Source organism: Pleurodeles waltl, chromosome 11, assembly GCF_031143425.1.
Source record: "Pleurodeles waltl isolate 20211129_DDA chromosome 11, aPleWal1.hap1.20221129, whole genome shotgun sequence".
NCBI classification, from domain to species: domain Eukaryota; kingdom Metazoa; phylum Chordata; class Amphibia; order Caudata; family Salamandridae; genus Pleurodeles; species Pleurodeles waltl.
In genome coordinates, this window is record NC_090450.1 from 901,601,442 (window position 1) to 901,615,261 (window position 13,820).

At 44.5% G+C, this 13,820-nt stretch overlaps 1 protein-coding gene across 2 annotated transcripts in view; it reads left to right on the top strand.

The window, feature by feature from the left end:
• Positions 1 to 13,820, top strand: part of NAA25 (N-alpha-acetyltransferase 25, NatB auxiliary subunit) — a 561,072-nt gene that overhangs the window by 245,911 nt on the left and 301,341 nt on the right. For both annotated transcript variants that reach the window (XM_069214819.1, XM_069214820.1), the window contains exon 13: positions 10,079 to 10,168. In XM_069214819.1, coding sequence (XP_069070920.1) covers positions 10,079 to 10,168 — 90 coding nt within the window. The remainder of the gene's footprint in view (positions 1 to 10,078; positions 10,169 to 13,820) is intronic.

The window sequence follows — 13,820 nt, forward strand, 5'->3', positions numbered from 1 at the left end:
CGGCTCCATCTTAGATTGTTTTCTTTCCGCCATCGGGTTCAGACGTGTTCCTCTTCGCTCCGTATTTCAAATTGGGAAAGTTAGCTAGTTATCGGAAAATTCGACGGTATTGTTCGCGCTGGGTACTGGTTTAGTGTTAGCACATCAACACCGAAAAAAAAAAAAAAAAAGAAGCGCTCCGGCGACCCTTCGGGGCTTCCACTCTTCAGCGGGGCCTGATCGGCCCGACCGCATCTATCTTCAAACCTCATGGACCGGACCCCCTTCCGTTTCTGCCTGAATTGCCATGCAAAGTATCCTTATACAGACCAACACTTGGTCTGTAATCTGTGTTTATCTCCGGAACACAGGGAGCATACTGTCAGGCATTTCGATCGAAGAAGACCCTACGCGAATGAAGAGCTAGAAGACTCCAGATGGCGTCGACACCGGCCGAGCAAATCGACGTCGAAGAAGAGGAGAGATTCTCCATTTGAGATTCGGACTCAGACGAGTCCGAAAGTGAGCAGCCGAAGACAAAGCAACAAACTGTGAGTAAACCAGCCCCGGCAAAGACTCACTCGAAAATAATAAAGGCCAAGGGGATGCCACCGCCAACAGGCCATGGCTTAACCCGAAAACACGGTAACCAAACATCGGCACCGAAAAAAGGCCTCCCAGTAGCCGAAGACATCAGACTCCAGTCGAGATACCGGCTCCGAACCATCTTGGCACCGAGAGTTCGACACCCCTAAAGTCAATAAGGTTTCCTCGGAGCCGAAAAAGTCTGTACAGAAACCTTTGGTGCCGAAACATGCAGCCTCGGAGCCGAAAACAGGCTCCTATACAGAAGAGCAAGGCCTTTCAAGTCAAATGCAAGGGCACATATTTGAACAAGAACTGGGCATGGGAGAGCCAGACCATACCCAGAGGAGGCTGCACATACAGAAGGACACGGGGAAAATCCAAACTCTTCCTCCAATAAAAATCATGCGAAAGCTAGCATTTCAGGAGACGGAAATGCAGCCAAGGGCAAAAGTGGCAAAAGTCAAAACACCACCAAGGTTCTCGCCACAGCATTCACCATTGCATTCGCCACACCTGTCCCCGGTAGCGACAACCCCAATGCAGTCGCCGACACACACGGGGATGACACAAGATGACCCTGATGCATGGGACTTACATAATGCACCGGTCTCAGACAATAGTCCTGATTGCTACCCGGCAAGGCCGTCACCACCAGAGGACAGCACTGCATATATGCAGGTGGTTTCAAGGGCAGCTACATTCCATAATGTAGCAAAGCATGCAGAGCCTATAGAAGATGACTTTTTGTTCAACACCTTGGCATCCACTCACAGCTCATACCAAAATTTGCCAATGCTACCAGGCATGTTAAAACACGCCAGACAGGTGTTCCAGGACCCAGTAAAAGGCAGAGCCATCACGCCTAGGGTGGAGAAGAAATATAAACCTCCCCCAACGGACCCTGTGTTTATAACACAGCAATTAACTCCTGATTCGGTGGTAGTGGGAGCAGCCCGAAAGAGGGCAAACTCCCAATCCTCAGGAGACGCACCACCGCCTGACAAGGAAAGTCAGAAATTCGATGCAGCAGGCAAGAGGGTGGCAGCACAGGCAGCCAATCAATGGCGGATTGCCAATTCTCAGGCTCTACTGGCTCGATAAGACGGGGCACATTGGGATGAGGTGCAACATATCATTCAGCACTTACCCAAGGAGTACCAAAAACGTGCCCAACAGGTTGTTGAGGAAGGACAGACAATTTCAAACAACCAAATAAGGTCTGCTATGGACTCGGCAGACACCGCAGCAAGGACAGTGAACACTTGCGGTAACCATTCGTAGGCACGCATGGTTACGGAGCTCGGGTTTTAAACCAGAAATCCAGCAAGCTGTGCTGAATATGCCGTTCAACCAAGAACAATTGTTTGGGCTGGAGGTGGATACGGCAATAGAAAAACTCAAAAAGGACACAGACACGGCCAAAGCCATGGCCGCGCTCTACTCCCCACAGAGCAGAGGCACTTTTAGAAAGCCGCACTTTAGAGGGGGGTTTCATTCCCAAACCACAGAGCCTTCCACCTCACAAGTCAGACCCTCATATCAGGGCCAGTATCAAAGAGGAGGTTTTCGAGGAACATAAAGGGGTGGACTATTCCCAAAGGCAAGAGGGAAATTCCAGAGCCCAAAAACCTTGCAAACCAAACAGTGACTTCAATGTCACAAACCCCCACCACTCAACACCAGTGGGGGGGAGACTTACCGCATACTACCACAACTGGGAAAAAATAACTACGGACGCATGGGCCATTATCCAACATGGTTATTGCATAGAATTCCTACAATTGCCACCAGATGTGCCTCCAAGAGCACACAATATGTCCAAACAACACTTAGACCTGTTACAACTAGAAGTCCAAGCATTCGTACAAAAACAAGCAATAGAACTATTACCCAACCATCAAAAAGGAACAGGTGTCTACTCCCTGTATTTCCTAATTGCAAAGAAGGACAAAACGCTGGGACCCATATTAGACCTCAGAACACTGAATCTTTACATCAAATCAGATCACTTTCACATGGTAACACTTCAAGACGTGATTCCCTTGATCAAAAAAACAGGACTACATGTCAACATTAGATCTCAAGGATGCATATTTCCACATACCCATACATCCTTCCCACAGGAAATACTTAAGGTTTGTAATCCAAGACGTGCATTACCTATTCAAAGTGTTACCATTCGGGATAACAACAGCCCCAAGAGTATTCACAAAATGCCTTGAAGTAGTAGCCGCTCACATCAGGGGACAGCACATGCACGTATTCCCTTACTTGGACGATTGGTTAATAAAAACCAGCACTCAGCAACAGTGTCTTCTACACCACAATACGTCATAGAAACCCTACACAAACTAGGGTTTTCTCTAAACTACCAAAAATCACATCTACAACCGTGCCAAATACAACAATACTTGGGAGCAACACTTGACACACAAAAGGCGATTGCCACTCCAAGTCCACAAAGAGTACAAGCCTTCCAAAATATAATATTAAACATGTACCCAAACCAGCACTACTAAGTGAGGTTTGTAATGAAACTTCTAGGCATGATGTCTTCATGCATAGCCATTGTCCCAAACGCAAGACTACACATGCGGCCCTTACAACAGTGCCTAGCAACACAATGGACACAAGCACTGGGTCAACTTCAAGATCTAGTGTTGATAGACCGCCAGACATACTTCTCGCTTCAATGGTGGAATCCTATAAATTTAAACCAAGGGCGGCCATTCCAAGACCCAGTGCCTCAATACGTGATCACAACAGATGCTTCCAAGTTTGGGGTGGGGAGCACACCTCAACCAGCACAGTATACAGGGACAATGGGACGTTCACCAAAAACAACTGCATATAAATCATTTAGAACTGTTAGCAGTGTTTCTAGCATTGAAAGCACTTCAACCACTAATAGCCCACAAACAATGTATTACCTAAACAAACAAGGAGGGACACACTCCTCACAACTGTGTCTCTTAGCACAAAAGATTTGGCATTGGGCAATTCCCAATCACATTCGCCTAATAGCACAGTACATCCCAGGGATTCAAAACCAGTTGGCCGACAATCTCAGTCGAGCTCACCAACAAACACACGAATGGGAGATTCATCCCCAGATACTACAAACTTACTTTCTACGCTGGGGAACACCAGAAATAGACCTATTCGCAACAAAAGAAAACGCAAAATGCCAAGACTTCGCGTCCAGGTATCCACACCCTCAGTCCAAGGGCAATGCGTTATGGATGAGTTGGTCAGGGATATTTGCTTACGCTTTTCCCCCCTCTCCCACTCCTTCCTTATCAGGTAAACAAATTGAGTCAAAACCGACTCAAACTAATACTAATAGCACCAACCTGGGCTCGCCAACCGTGGTACACAACACTACTGGACCTGTCAGTAGTACCTCATATCAAAATACCAAACAGACCAGATCTGTTAACTCAACACAAACAACAGATCAGACACCCGAATCCAGCATCGCTCAATGTAGCAATCTGGCTCCTGAAGTCTTAGAATTTGGACATTTAGACCTTACACAAGAATGTATGGAGGTCATTAAATAAGCTAGAAAACCTACTACAAGACATTGTTACGCAAACAAATGGAAAAGATTTGTTCATAACTGTAATAATAATCAAATTCAACCACTACATGCTTCTGCAAAAAACATTGTAAGCTACTTATTACACTTACAAAAATCTAAACTACCATTTTCTTCTATTAAAATACCTCTCACAGCAATATCTGCCTATCTGCAGATTACACATTCAACATCACTTTTTAGAATCCCAGTCATCAAAGCATTTATGGAGGGATTAAAAAGAATCATACCCCCAAGAACACCACCAGTCCCCTCGTGGAACCTCAATATTTTGTTAACATGACTCATGGGACCAACATTTGAACCCATGCACTCTTGTGAGATGCAATACTTAACTTGGAATGTAGCCTTCCTGATAGCTATCACATCTCTTAGAAGAGTAAGTGAAATTCAAGCATTTACTATACAAGAACCCTTTATACAAATACATAAACATAAAGTGGTTCTCCGTAAAAATCCCAAATTCTCACCAAAAGTTATATCACCGTTCCACCTAAACCTAACAGTGCAACTCCCAGTCTTTTTTCCACAACCAGACTCAGTAGCCGAAAGAGCCTTACATACGTTAGACATTAAAAGAGCACTAATGTATTACATTGATAGAACAAAACAGTTTCGCAAAACAAAACAATTGTTTGTAGCATTCCAAAAACCTCATGCAGGAAATCCAATATCCAAACAAGGCATTGCCAGATGGATAGTGAAATGTATTCAGACCTGCTATATCAAAACAAAAAGAGATCTACCTATTACACCAAAGGCGCACTCCACTAGGAAAAAAGGCGCTACAATGGTTTTTCTAGGGAATATACCTATGACAGAAATATGTAAGGCAGCCACATGGTCTACGCCTCATACATTCACAAAACATTACTGTGTAGATGTGTTAACAACTCAACAAGCCACAGTAGGACAGGCTGCATTACGAACATTATTTCAGACAACTTCAACTCCTACAGGCTAAGCCACCGCTTTTTGGGGAGATTACTGCTTACTAGTCTATGCACAGCATGTGTATCTGCAGCTACACATGCCATCGAACGGAAAATGTCACTTACCCAGTGTACATCTGTTCGTGGCATGAGACGCTGCAGATTCACATGCGCCCTCCCGCCTCCCCGGGAGCCTGTAGCCGTTATAAGTTGAATGAAACTTGTAAATTTGTAAATAGATACTATTTTTATACACATTATGTACATAAATACTTACTCCATTGCATGGGCACCTTTACTATATACACAACTCCTACCTCACTCTGCGGGGAAAACAATCTAAGATGGAGTCGACACCCATGCACAGTGGAGCCGAAAGGGAGGAGTCCCTCGGTCTCGTGACTCGAAAAGACTTCTTCGAAGAAAAACAACTTGTAACACTCCGAGCCCAACAATAGATGGCAGGATAATGCACAGCATGTGAATCTGCAGCGTCTCATGCCACGAACAGATGTACACTGGGTAAGTGACATTTTCCTTATGACTCAGTGGCAGTTGCACCTGGGTAGTTATTGAGGTTCGTGTTTCCATAGGAAATGCGTTTTTTTGTGTTGCTAATAACTTTGATGCTGGTTGACAAATCTCCTTAGAATTTTCCAAGCAAATGCATTTTTTTGCCTCCTTTGTGCTTAGAAAGTTTTGGGGTGATCTGGCAAGCGGGGACAAATAAAAAAGAAGGGGCGGGGCAAGGCGAAAAAACATAATTCTCATGTATTTTTTTATTTTCCATAGACTTAAGCAGTACCACCCCCCTAAACCCAAGTACTTGGTGGGAGCGCAGGGTGGGCACTGAGGCACCCATTTACAATTAAGGCAGGTCCCGGAAATGTGTTCCCTGAGCCCATGTTAGGCTTTAAAATAAGGTCTGGCCTGGGGGTGGCCTCCCTAGGGCCTGTCAAGACTTCGGGAGAGGGTTCTCCCACAACATCAGTCTCCCACCAAGCAAAACCATATAAATTCACTGGTGAAATGTTCAGTAACAGCATCATTTTTTAACTAAAAAAAACACATAACTTCACCAGTTATAGTTAATTCAAGTAACTGTAACTGGCACCCTCGCCATGCATTGCTAATTACACCACACATGACATCACTCATGAAGTCTTCTCTGACATCATTGATAATATCACTGCAACATTTGCAATGAAAATATTGATTAGAAAACTGTGAGTGACGGGGGTGCGAGTTACAGTTGATATAACTATTGAATTTCTGTATTGTATTGAGTTTAAAAAGTTACGTTCTTACTGAACATTTCACCTAACTATAACATTACTTTAACCTTTCATTTTTTTCCAGTGAATTTTCAACACCTCATCCCCCGGTAAAGTTTTGTTTGCTTTATTAAACCCCTCCATATAAATACCCATATGTACATTGAAGCTGCAATATTTACGTTTTTTAAGGTTTCAAATAACTGTAATTAGCTTATTTATACATAACTATACACATGACATGTATTGTCAGTAGTAGCAGGCATAATCCAATACATATGTACCTATATGTACATAGAAGCAGTGACATGGTCCGTAATCTGCATCTGATAGAGACTTCTAGTTGCAGATTCCTTACCTTAGAATTTCCCCCAGCGATCAGGCTTGCATTGAAAGCATTTCTTCTTTCTCTCAAACGGAAAGTAGTGCAGGAGTTCATGGACAATACTAACGCAATGTGGTACTGCAACAAACAGGACGGAGTAGGGTCCAGGACCCTTTGTCAGGAGGCACTATGCCTCTGGACATGGGTGGAACATCAGGGCATTACCTTTGTGGTTCAACATCTGGCGGGTTCTCTCAACGCCCGAGTGGACAAACTCAGCCGTCGATGCACAGTTGATCACGAATGGTGTCTCCATCCGGAGGTGGCGCAAGGTCTCTTTCAGCAGTGGGTAGAGCCTTGGTTAGATCTGTTCGCCTCCGCAGAGAACGCGCAATGTCAGCGGTTTTGCGTGTTGAAGTTTCCAAGGCGGCACTCGCTTGGAGATGCTTTTCGTATCGAGTGGAACTCTGGCATCTTTTCCGCCTATACCACTTCTGCTCAGAGTTCTCAAGAAGATCAGGAACGACTGGGCCCAAGTCATCTTGGTGGCTCCGGACTGGGCACGGAGAGTCTGGTATACAGAGCTATTGAACATGTCCATTGATCCTCCATGCAGACTGCCTCTCTGGGCGGATCTTCTGTCGCAGCACAGGGGACAGCTCTTCTCTCCCGAACCTGTCCAACCTCTGCCTTCATGCGTGGAGATTGAGCGGCGACAGTTGACGACTTTTGATCTTCCACCCGAAGTCTGCGATGTTATCTTTGCAGCCAGGCGTCCCTCCACCAAAACTGTATATGCCTATCGTTGGAATAAATTTGTGGCATGGTGCACCAACAAATCTGTTGATCCCCCTCTCTGGCCCGCTATCCGAGGTTCTTCTGTTCATTCTTTCTTTCTTTGACCTAGCAGGGCTCTGCTTTGGGCACCCTTAAAGGGTATTTATCTGCCATTTCGTCCTTTCTTAGGTTACCTGATCAGCCCTCACTTTTTAAATCTCCTGTTGTGAGTAGATTCCTAAAAGACCTCACCCATTTATTTCCTCCCACTTCATTTATCATGCCTCAGTGGGACCTCACTCTTGTCCTTAATTATTTAATGTGTACTCCCTTTGAGCCAATGCATAATTGTCCCTTACGGCTCCTTACCTTCAAAACTGTCTTTCTTGTTGCCATCACCTCTGCTCTCAGGGTGAGTGAGCTTCAAGCCCTTTCCTCTAAACCTCCATACTTGTCTGTGCACCCTGACAAAGTGGTGTTGCACACCAAAGATTCCTTCCTTCTAAAGGTGGTTACGCCTCTTCATTTAGTCCAGTCCATCACCCTGCCTAAGTTCTATGCATCCCCTCGTCCTTCTCATGAGGAGGAGAGACTCCACCATCTGGACCCAAAAAGAGCATTGGCATTCTATCTTAATCGTACTAAAGATTTCTGGGTGGACGATCAAAGTATGTGGGTGCGAAAAAAGGGAAGGCGGTGCAAAAACGTGCCATCTCTTGATGGGTGCTTCTTTGCATCAAAATGTGCTAAGCTTTGGCCAAGAAGCAACCCCCTGAGGACTTCCGTGCTCATTCCACCAGAGCAACTGCTGCTTCCACTGCGTTCGCACGTGGAGTTCCTGTCCTGGATATCTGCCAGGCAGCTAGAGGAGGGTCCCTTCACACGTTTGTTAAACACTACTGCCTGGACAGTCCTGTCCGTCGGGATGGCTACTTTGGTCATTCAGTCCTGCAGGACTTCCTAGTATGATCTTGGTTCGCAACCCACCTCTGAGATTGGCATTGCTGGGTATCTTTTCTAAGGTAAGGAATCTGCAACTAGAAGTTTCTAGCTGATGTACTAGTTACTTACCTTCGATAACAAAATATCTGGTAGAGACATATTCTAGTTGTAGATTCCTTACAGCCGCCCCATCCTCCCCACTTGCGAACTGATCTCTTGGGACAGGGATTCCCCTTTCAGGTCCTTAGCTTTGGCGCACCAATCTGTGTTTTCAGCAGCTCTGTGCTTTGGCGTGGAAAGTTGTCAGAAGAAACTGATGTCACCTTGAGAAGGCGGCGTCTATATACTACTCCCGATGTCATCACGGTGACTATGACGCCCGCGGATTCGACCAACACCACCTACCGATGAGCAAGGGTATTGCTCGGAGAAAAATCTCCGGATCCAGTCTGATGCCTGGGGGAAATTCTAAGGTAAGGAATCTGCAACTAGAATGTCTCTACCAGATATTTTGTGACTGTAATTTGTACGATAAGGTTATGTATCCAACTGAAATATCATTAATGAAGGTAAGTAACTCTTTTTAATTTGTGAAAAGGGCAATTTTATTTTTTAAATAAAATTTGTTTCCATGCTTTTTACAGTTACTCCTCTAAAACCCCTTTTGTTTTATATGGTCTCTATAAAAGACACTTAACTAAGTTGTGTTGTTACTTCCTGCTGAATGTTCGATCTCAGTGGTTCTTAACCTGTGGTCCGGGACCCCCCTGCTGATCTGCAAAGCCTACCCTGAGGTTCTGCAACTGCTCAGAAAATTAAATAGTGTTAGTAGGTTATTAAAGTGCATATAAATAAAGAGCAAAATATAAAGTTTACATTTTTCAAATGTTTTCTAAATGTGAAGGAATTTGAAATTGGATCTTAAGAATTAAGTAGCCTCATATTGATTTGTGGTTTCAGTGCAACTGCATCCAACAGAATATAATGTAGATGAGGGTAGCAATTGAATTTAGACAAGCTCCAACCTTCCCATTAACATTATAAATGAAGATGTTTTTAATATATTTGTGAATTAAATAAAATATTGAATCATTTTGTGTATTTGCAGAATGCGTATTGTATATTGTTGTGTATTGTTTTGCTGTTCAATTCTTTGAAAAAGCCTCCAGTAATACTCAGTGGGGATCCCCGGGTTCCAGTAATGTTTAAGTGTGAGCCCACAGAAGTCCAAAAGTCACAAACCACTGTTCTATCTGATGCCCACACACTATTTGCAAATAAAGTAGATCCAGTGATCTGGATTTTGATTGGGCTGTCTTTTTCTGTGAGAATGGAGTACAGGTCTAGGAGCATTAGACATAAGTAATGTGTACTGTAAAGCTGTAGTGCAAGTTAACATTCTGCCAAACGTGGGTACTTTCTTAAGACATTATTCTGTTTTGTTATTGTTTAGGATGGAGCTTATGCCTCAACATAGGTGTTGCAAAACAGTTGAATTACACTCATTAAAAATTTTTTATCAGTTTGTGTCTATTTGAAATTGGCAGACTAATTCTTCAATAGTACTACGGAAGGGCAGCATTAACTATTTGTACTCTGCGGTATACATGCATTTTCAATGATGTTGTTTTCATGATGGTTATTTTCGTTTTACTGTTAGGAAAGTCATGCTTGAAAACTGATTTACAGTATTCCGATTACTACTGTCTGCTGGCTGCTCACCTGCTTCTGGACTTGTGGTTAGATGGAGGTATGTAGCAAACACATTTAGTTCCTGAAATCCTGTCTGAAAGGTCTTTTTTGTGTGTTGGAGTAGTTTATTGCACCCTTAAGGGTGGATATTACAATTTCATATAATAGAATTTATTGAGAATGGTGGCCTTTACATGCCAGCATTTAAAAATGTGACCTGCTAGTGGGCAGTGACCTTTAGCTTCTGATAGGTTGGAAACCAGTCTTGTGATGTAAGTTTCCATCTGTCTGCGATCGATAATTGGGTGGACCTTGTATTCATCCATGAATATATGGCTTCTAGCTCCAGTGGGGTTTGCCATCTAATAGTAAACTTTCTGGTGGATGTGTCTAACTGTCGATTCCTCATCTTTTGAATTTCTCCTTGGTGCCAGACTGGGTCCAGAAGATTTTAACTGCATGGTTCCAGCATCCCAGTAGGTGACACCTTGTTGCTCTGGGTAGACTTAGTTTAGCCCCAGAAGACATGTTGATCACATATATGTACCGCCCCTGCACTGTCACATGTATTCCTTTCATTCTGTGCCTTTGTATGTGAATCTGAAGCTCACTCCCAATTTTTTCCTCGTCACTTGACAAAGTTTTTTTTTCTGAGAAAAATATTTTTCACAGTCTGCAGCGGAAATATGTCCCCTCCTACACCTTACAGGGTTTATCCTTGTATCGAATGCCACAAGTAGATGTCTGTGAAAGATCCCCACAAGGTGTGCTTCTGATGCTTGGGTTGAGAGCACAACTCAGGTTAGTGTGAAGTGTACCCCTATTACCTGCAGGCAATCTCGAAACATAAAGCAAAGTTGTACATTGACAGACACCTAAAGAAGTGTCAGGAGTCCGGTTTATACCCAAAGTCAAAGACAGTCTCATTTACACTATCAAAGCTGTTCCCCCAAAATGTCCTTGTCGCAGACCTAATCTTTAGGTAAGTTGAAGCAGAAAAAGGACAAGATAGTCCCAGATTTCTCTCATTCCCACCACTCTCAACCTGAAAGGATGTTGAGGTGCCTCGCGATCTTACTCATGGTCCTCCATCAGATGATGAATACTGCAACTGATCCCTGTGTACCCTAAATTTCTGGGTCTGTAGGTGCAAAAGATTAGGACTTTTGAGAGGTCATGTTGCAATTTTTTTTACACTCTTCTGCCATGCAGTTAGGCCTCAAGGTTCCGTCAATTGTTCCAGTCCATTTACCACTGTCTGGTCCACAGTCTACATCGTCTGTGCCTCCTGAAACTGACTTTGGTTCTGCTCTGATGCTTGAGCCCATTTCCAATCCAAAGCCAAAACCCACACCAATCCCTTCTACATAGATGCCAGAGGAGGGCCACGTTCCTGTTGTACTGTCCGACTCGAAGCCGAATTGATCTTGGCTCAACTGGGGTGGCTTCCCAAAGCTGTACCGATGCACACAGCAAACTGACTCCGAGGGAACCATGCCTTTACCCCCGCACTCCAGCAACTTTTCGGTTCAGACTCTGATCAGAGAAACAAGTCTTTGGAGATGACAAGGCAGATGAAGGGGACTGTTTTCCACAACACTGTTGCCTTTTTACTCATTGATTTGCAAGAGGCTAATGGTCTGGACACCTCCCCACACAATGGGTTGCGCTCTATCCTGGACCTACCGAAGAGTGTGTTTCCTTCCTCCCCCCCTGATAATCCACCCCCACCCTGATAATCCCCCCTTCACTGTGGTAATTTAGGTGTGCGGAAGAGGTATTGGATTTACATCTGCCAAATATAGAACTCAAAACTAATAACCGAACAGAAGATTTGAAAGTAGGATAAAATTTATCTGAACCCTTGCTTCAGTTTAATAAAGCCCTGTCTGGTACCCTCCCTTATAGGCGCCTGGTCTAAACCCCGTTCCTTTCTGCTGGACGCCACATACCAGTGTCAAGCAACTCTGATTTCTTGACACTGCACCCTATGCCAGAACATTGGGTGGTACAGGCTTCCTTCAGTTGGGTGTGCCCTAGTTTTTACCATGACCACTCCTAACAGGGCGTCAAAACAAATTGAGTCTTTGGGGAGGTAGATGGTCCCCTCAGCCAGTCTAGCTCTCTAGTCAGTCAGTGCCTTCTGCTTAATTGGTAGATATACCTATGCTATATGGGAGCATGTTTGGCAAGGTCTTGACTGCAGTTCCTGGGGAATTGTCACCCTATTTAGTCCAAGCCACAGAATGGTCAGGGTGCTACAAAGTACATCAAATGTTTTGCACTGGAGACTACCTACTGCTTAGACAGAGAAGTTGGCACCAGTGTAGCACTTCAGCAGCACTCTTGGATGAAATCCACGGGCTTCTCTGGGAATGTGCAAGCCTCTCTGACTGACATGCCATGCAGTGGATTCACTAGTTTGGTAACATTGTTGATTTGGTGTTGTAACATTTGAAGAAAACCAGGCCACAGCTGTTCCCTAGAACTTTCTACCCCGTTGAAACACTATCTCCAACAGGTTCCAGCCTTTTTGAGGCTACTACTCTGGTTGATGTACTGCCCACCCTAAGTTTCACTGCTCTGCAATAGGCACCCCAGTCCTTTCGGGGTAGGAATGGGGATCAATCAGACAATATTAAGATACCAGAGGCATCAAACCTTTTAATCCCCCACTCCAGTGGTCACAACATCCAAACTGTTTGTTTGCCCTTGGTGGCACCCAACCATCCGGTTGGGGGGATGGATCAGATATTTCCTCTAGCGTGGCATGAAATAACATCCAACACATGAGTCCTCTAGAGCATCCAAAAAGGATACTTCCTGTCATTCTGTGACGACCTGCGGTATAAACATTTTTCAGATGAGCACCTGTCCATCTTGCTCCAGTATTGCAAGCTCCTTTGACCTTCTGTGCCACAAAGAGGGTTCTAGCCAAGGAAATTCGTGACTGGATGTTATTCCTGTTATTGCCTCATGTCTAGGAAGAGTTGATGCCTTCCTCCTCTTTTAAATATCCACCATCTGAGCTCCATTTTGCAAAAGACTGATTCTAGATGCTCAAACTGACCCAAGTTTTGTCTGTAGAAGGTCTAGGCGACTGGATAGTGGCTTTGAACCTGCCTGAAGACTGATTTACTATACCCGCCCTGCAGTCTCTCAAAACCTACTTGCCGGTCAAAGTGGGTCAGGAGCATTTTTTATTTGCCATGCTTCCCTTTATCCTCACCAGTGCCCCTCTGGTGTTCATGAAGGTGATGGTGGTGGATGCAGCACATCCTTGGCAGTTGGGGATTCCAGTCTTCTCTCCCATGACGACTTATTGACTGTGGCAAGCTTGCCTAAAACAATCGTAGACCAGCTCCAGATGGCTGCAAGCTTTCTGACATCACTGGGGTTCATTATCAATGTGCCGAAGTCGCAACTGACTCCTTTACAGAAGGTCCCTTTCATTATAACCATCCTGGACATAGTGCAGTTTAGGGCCTTCCTTCTACAGCAGAGTCCTAAGCATTCGGGATATTATCCAGATATTTTTCTATGCTTCAGTCCTGCATTGATAAAAGCAGCTCTGAGGCTTCTTGGTATCCTGCATTCCTGCTCATCAACTATGCCAGATGGAATATATGATCTCTGCAGAATGTGGAGATGAGGACTCTGGTCTTTGGTAGAGACCGGGCTCCACATCAACCTATTTGAGTTGTCTGCCT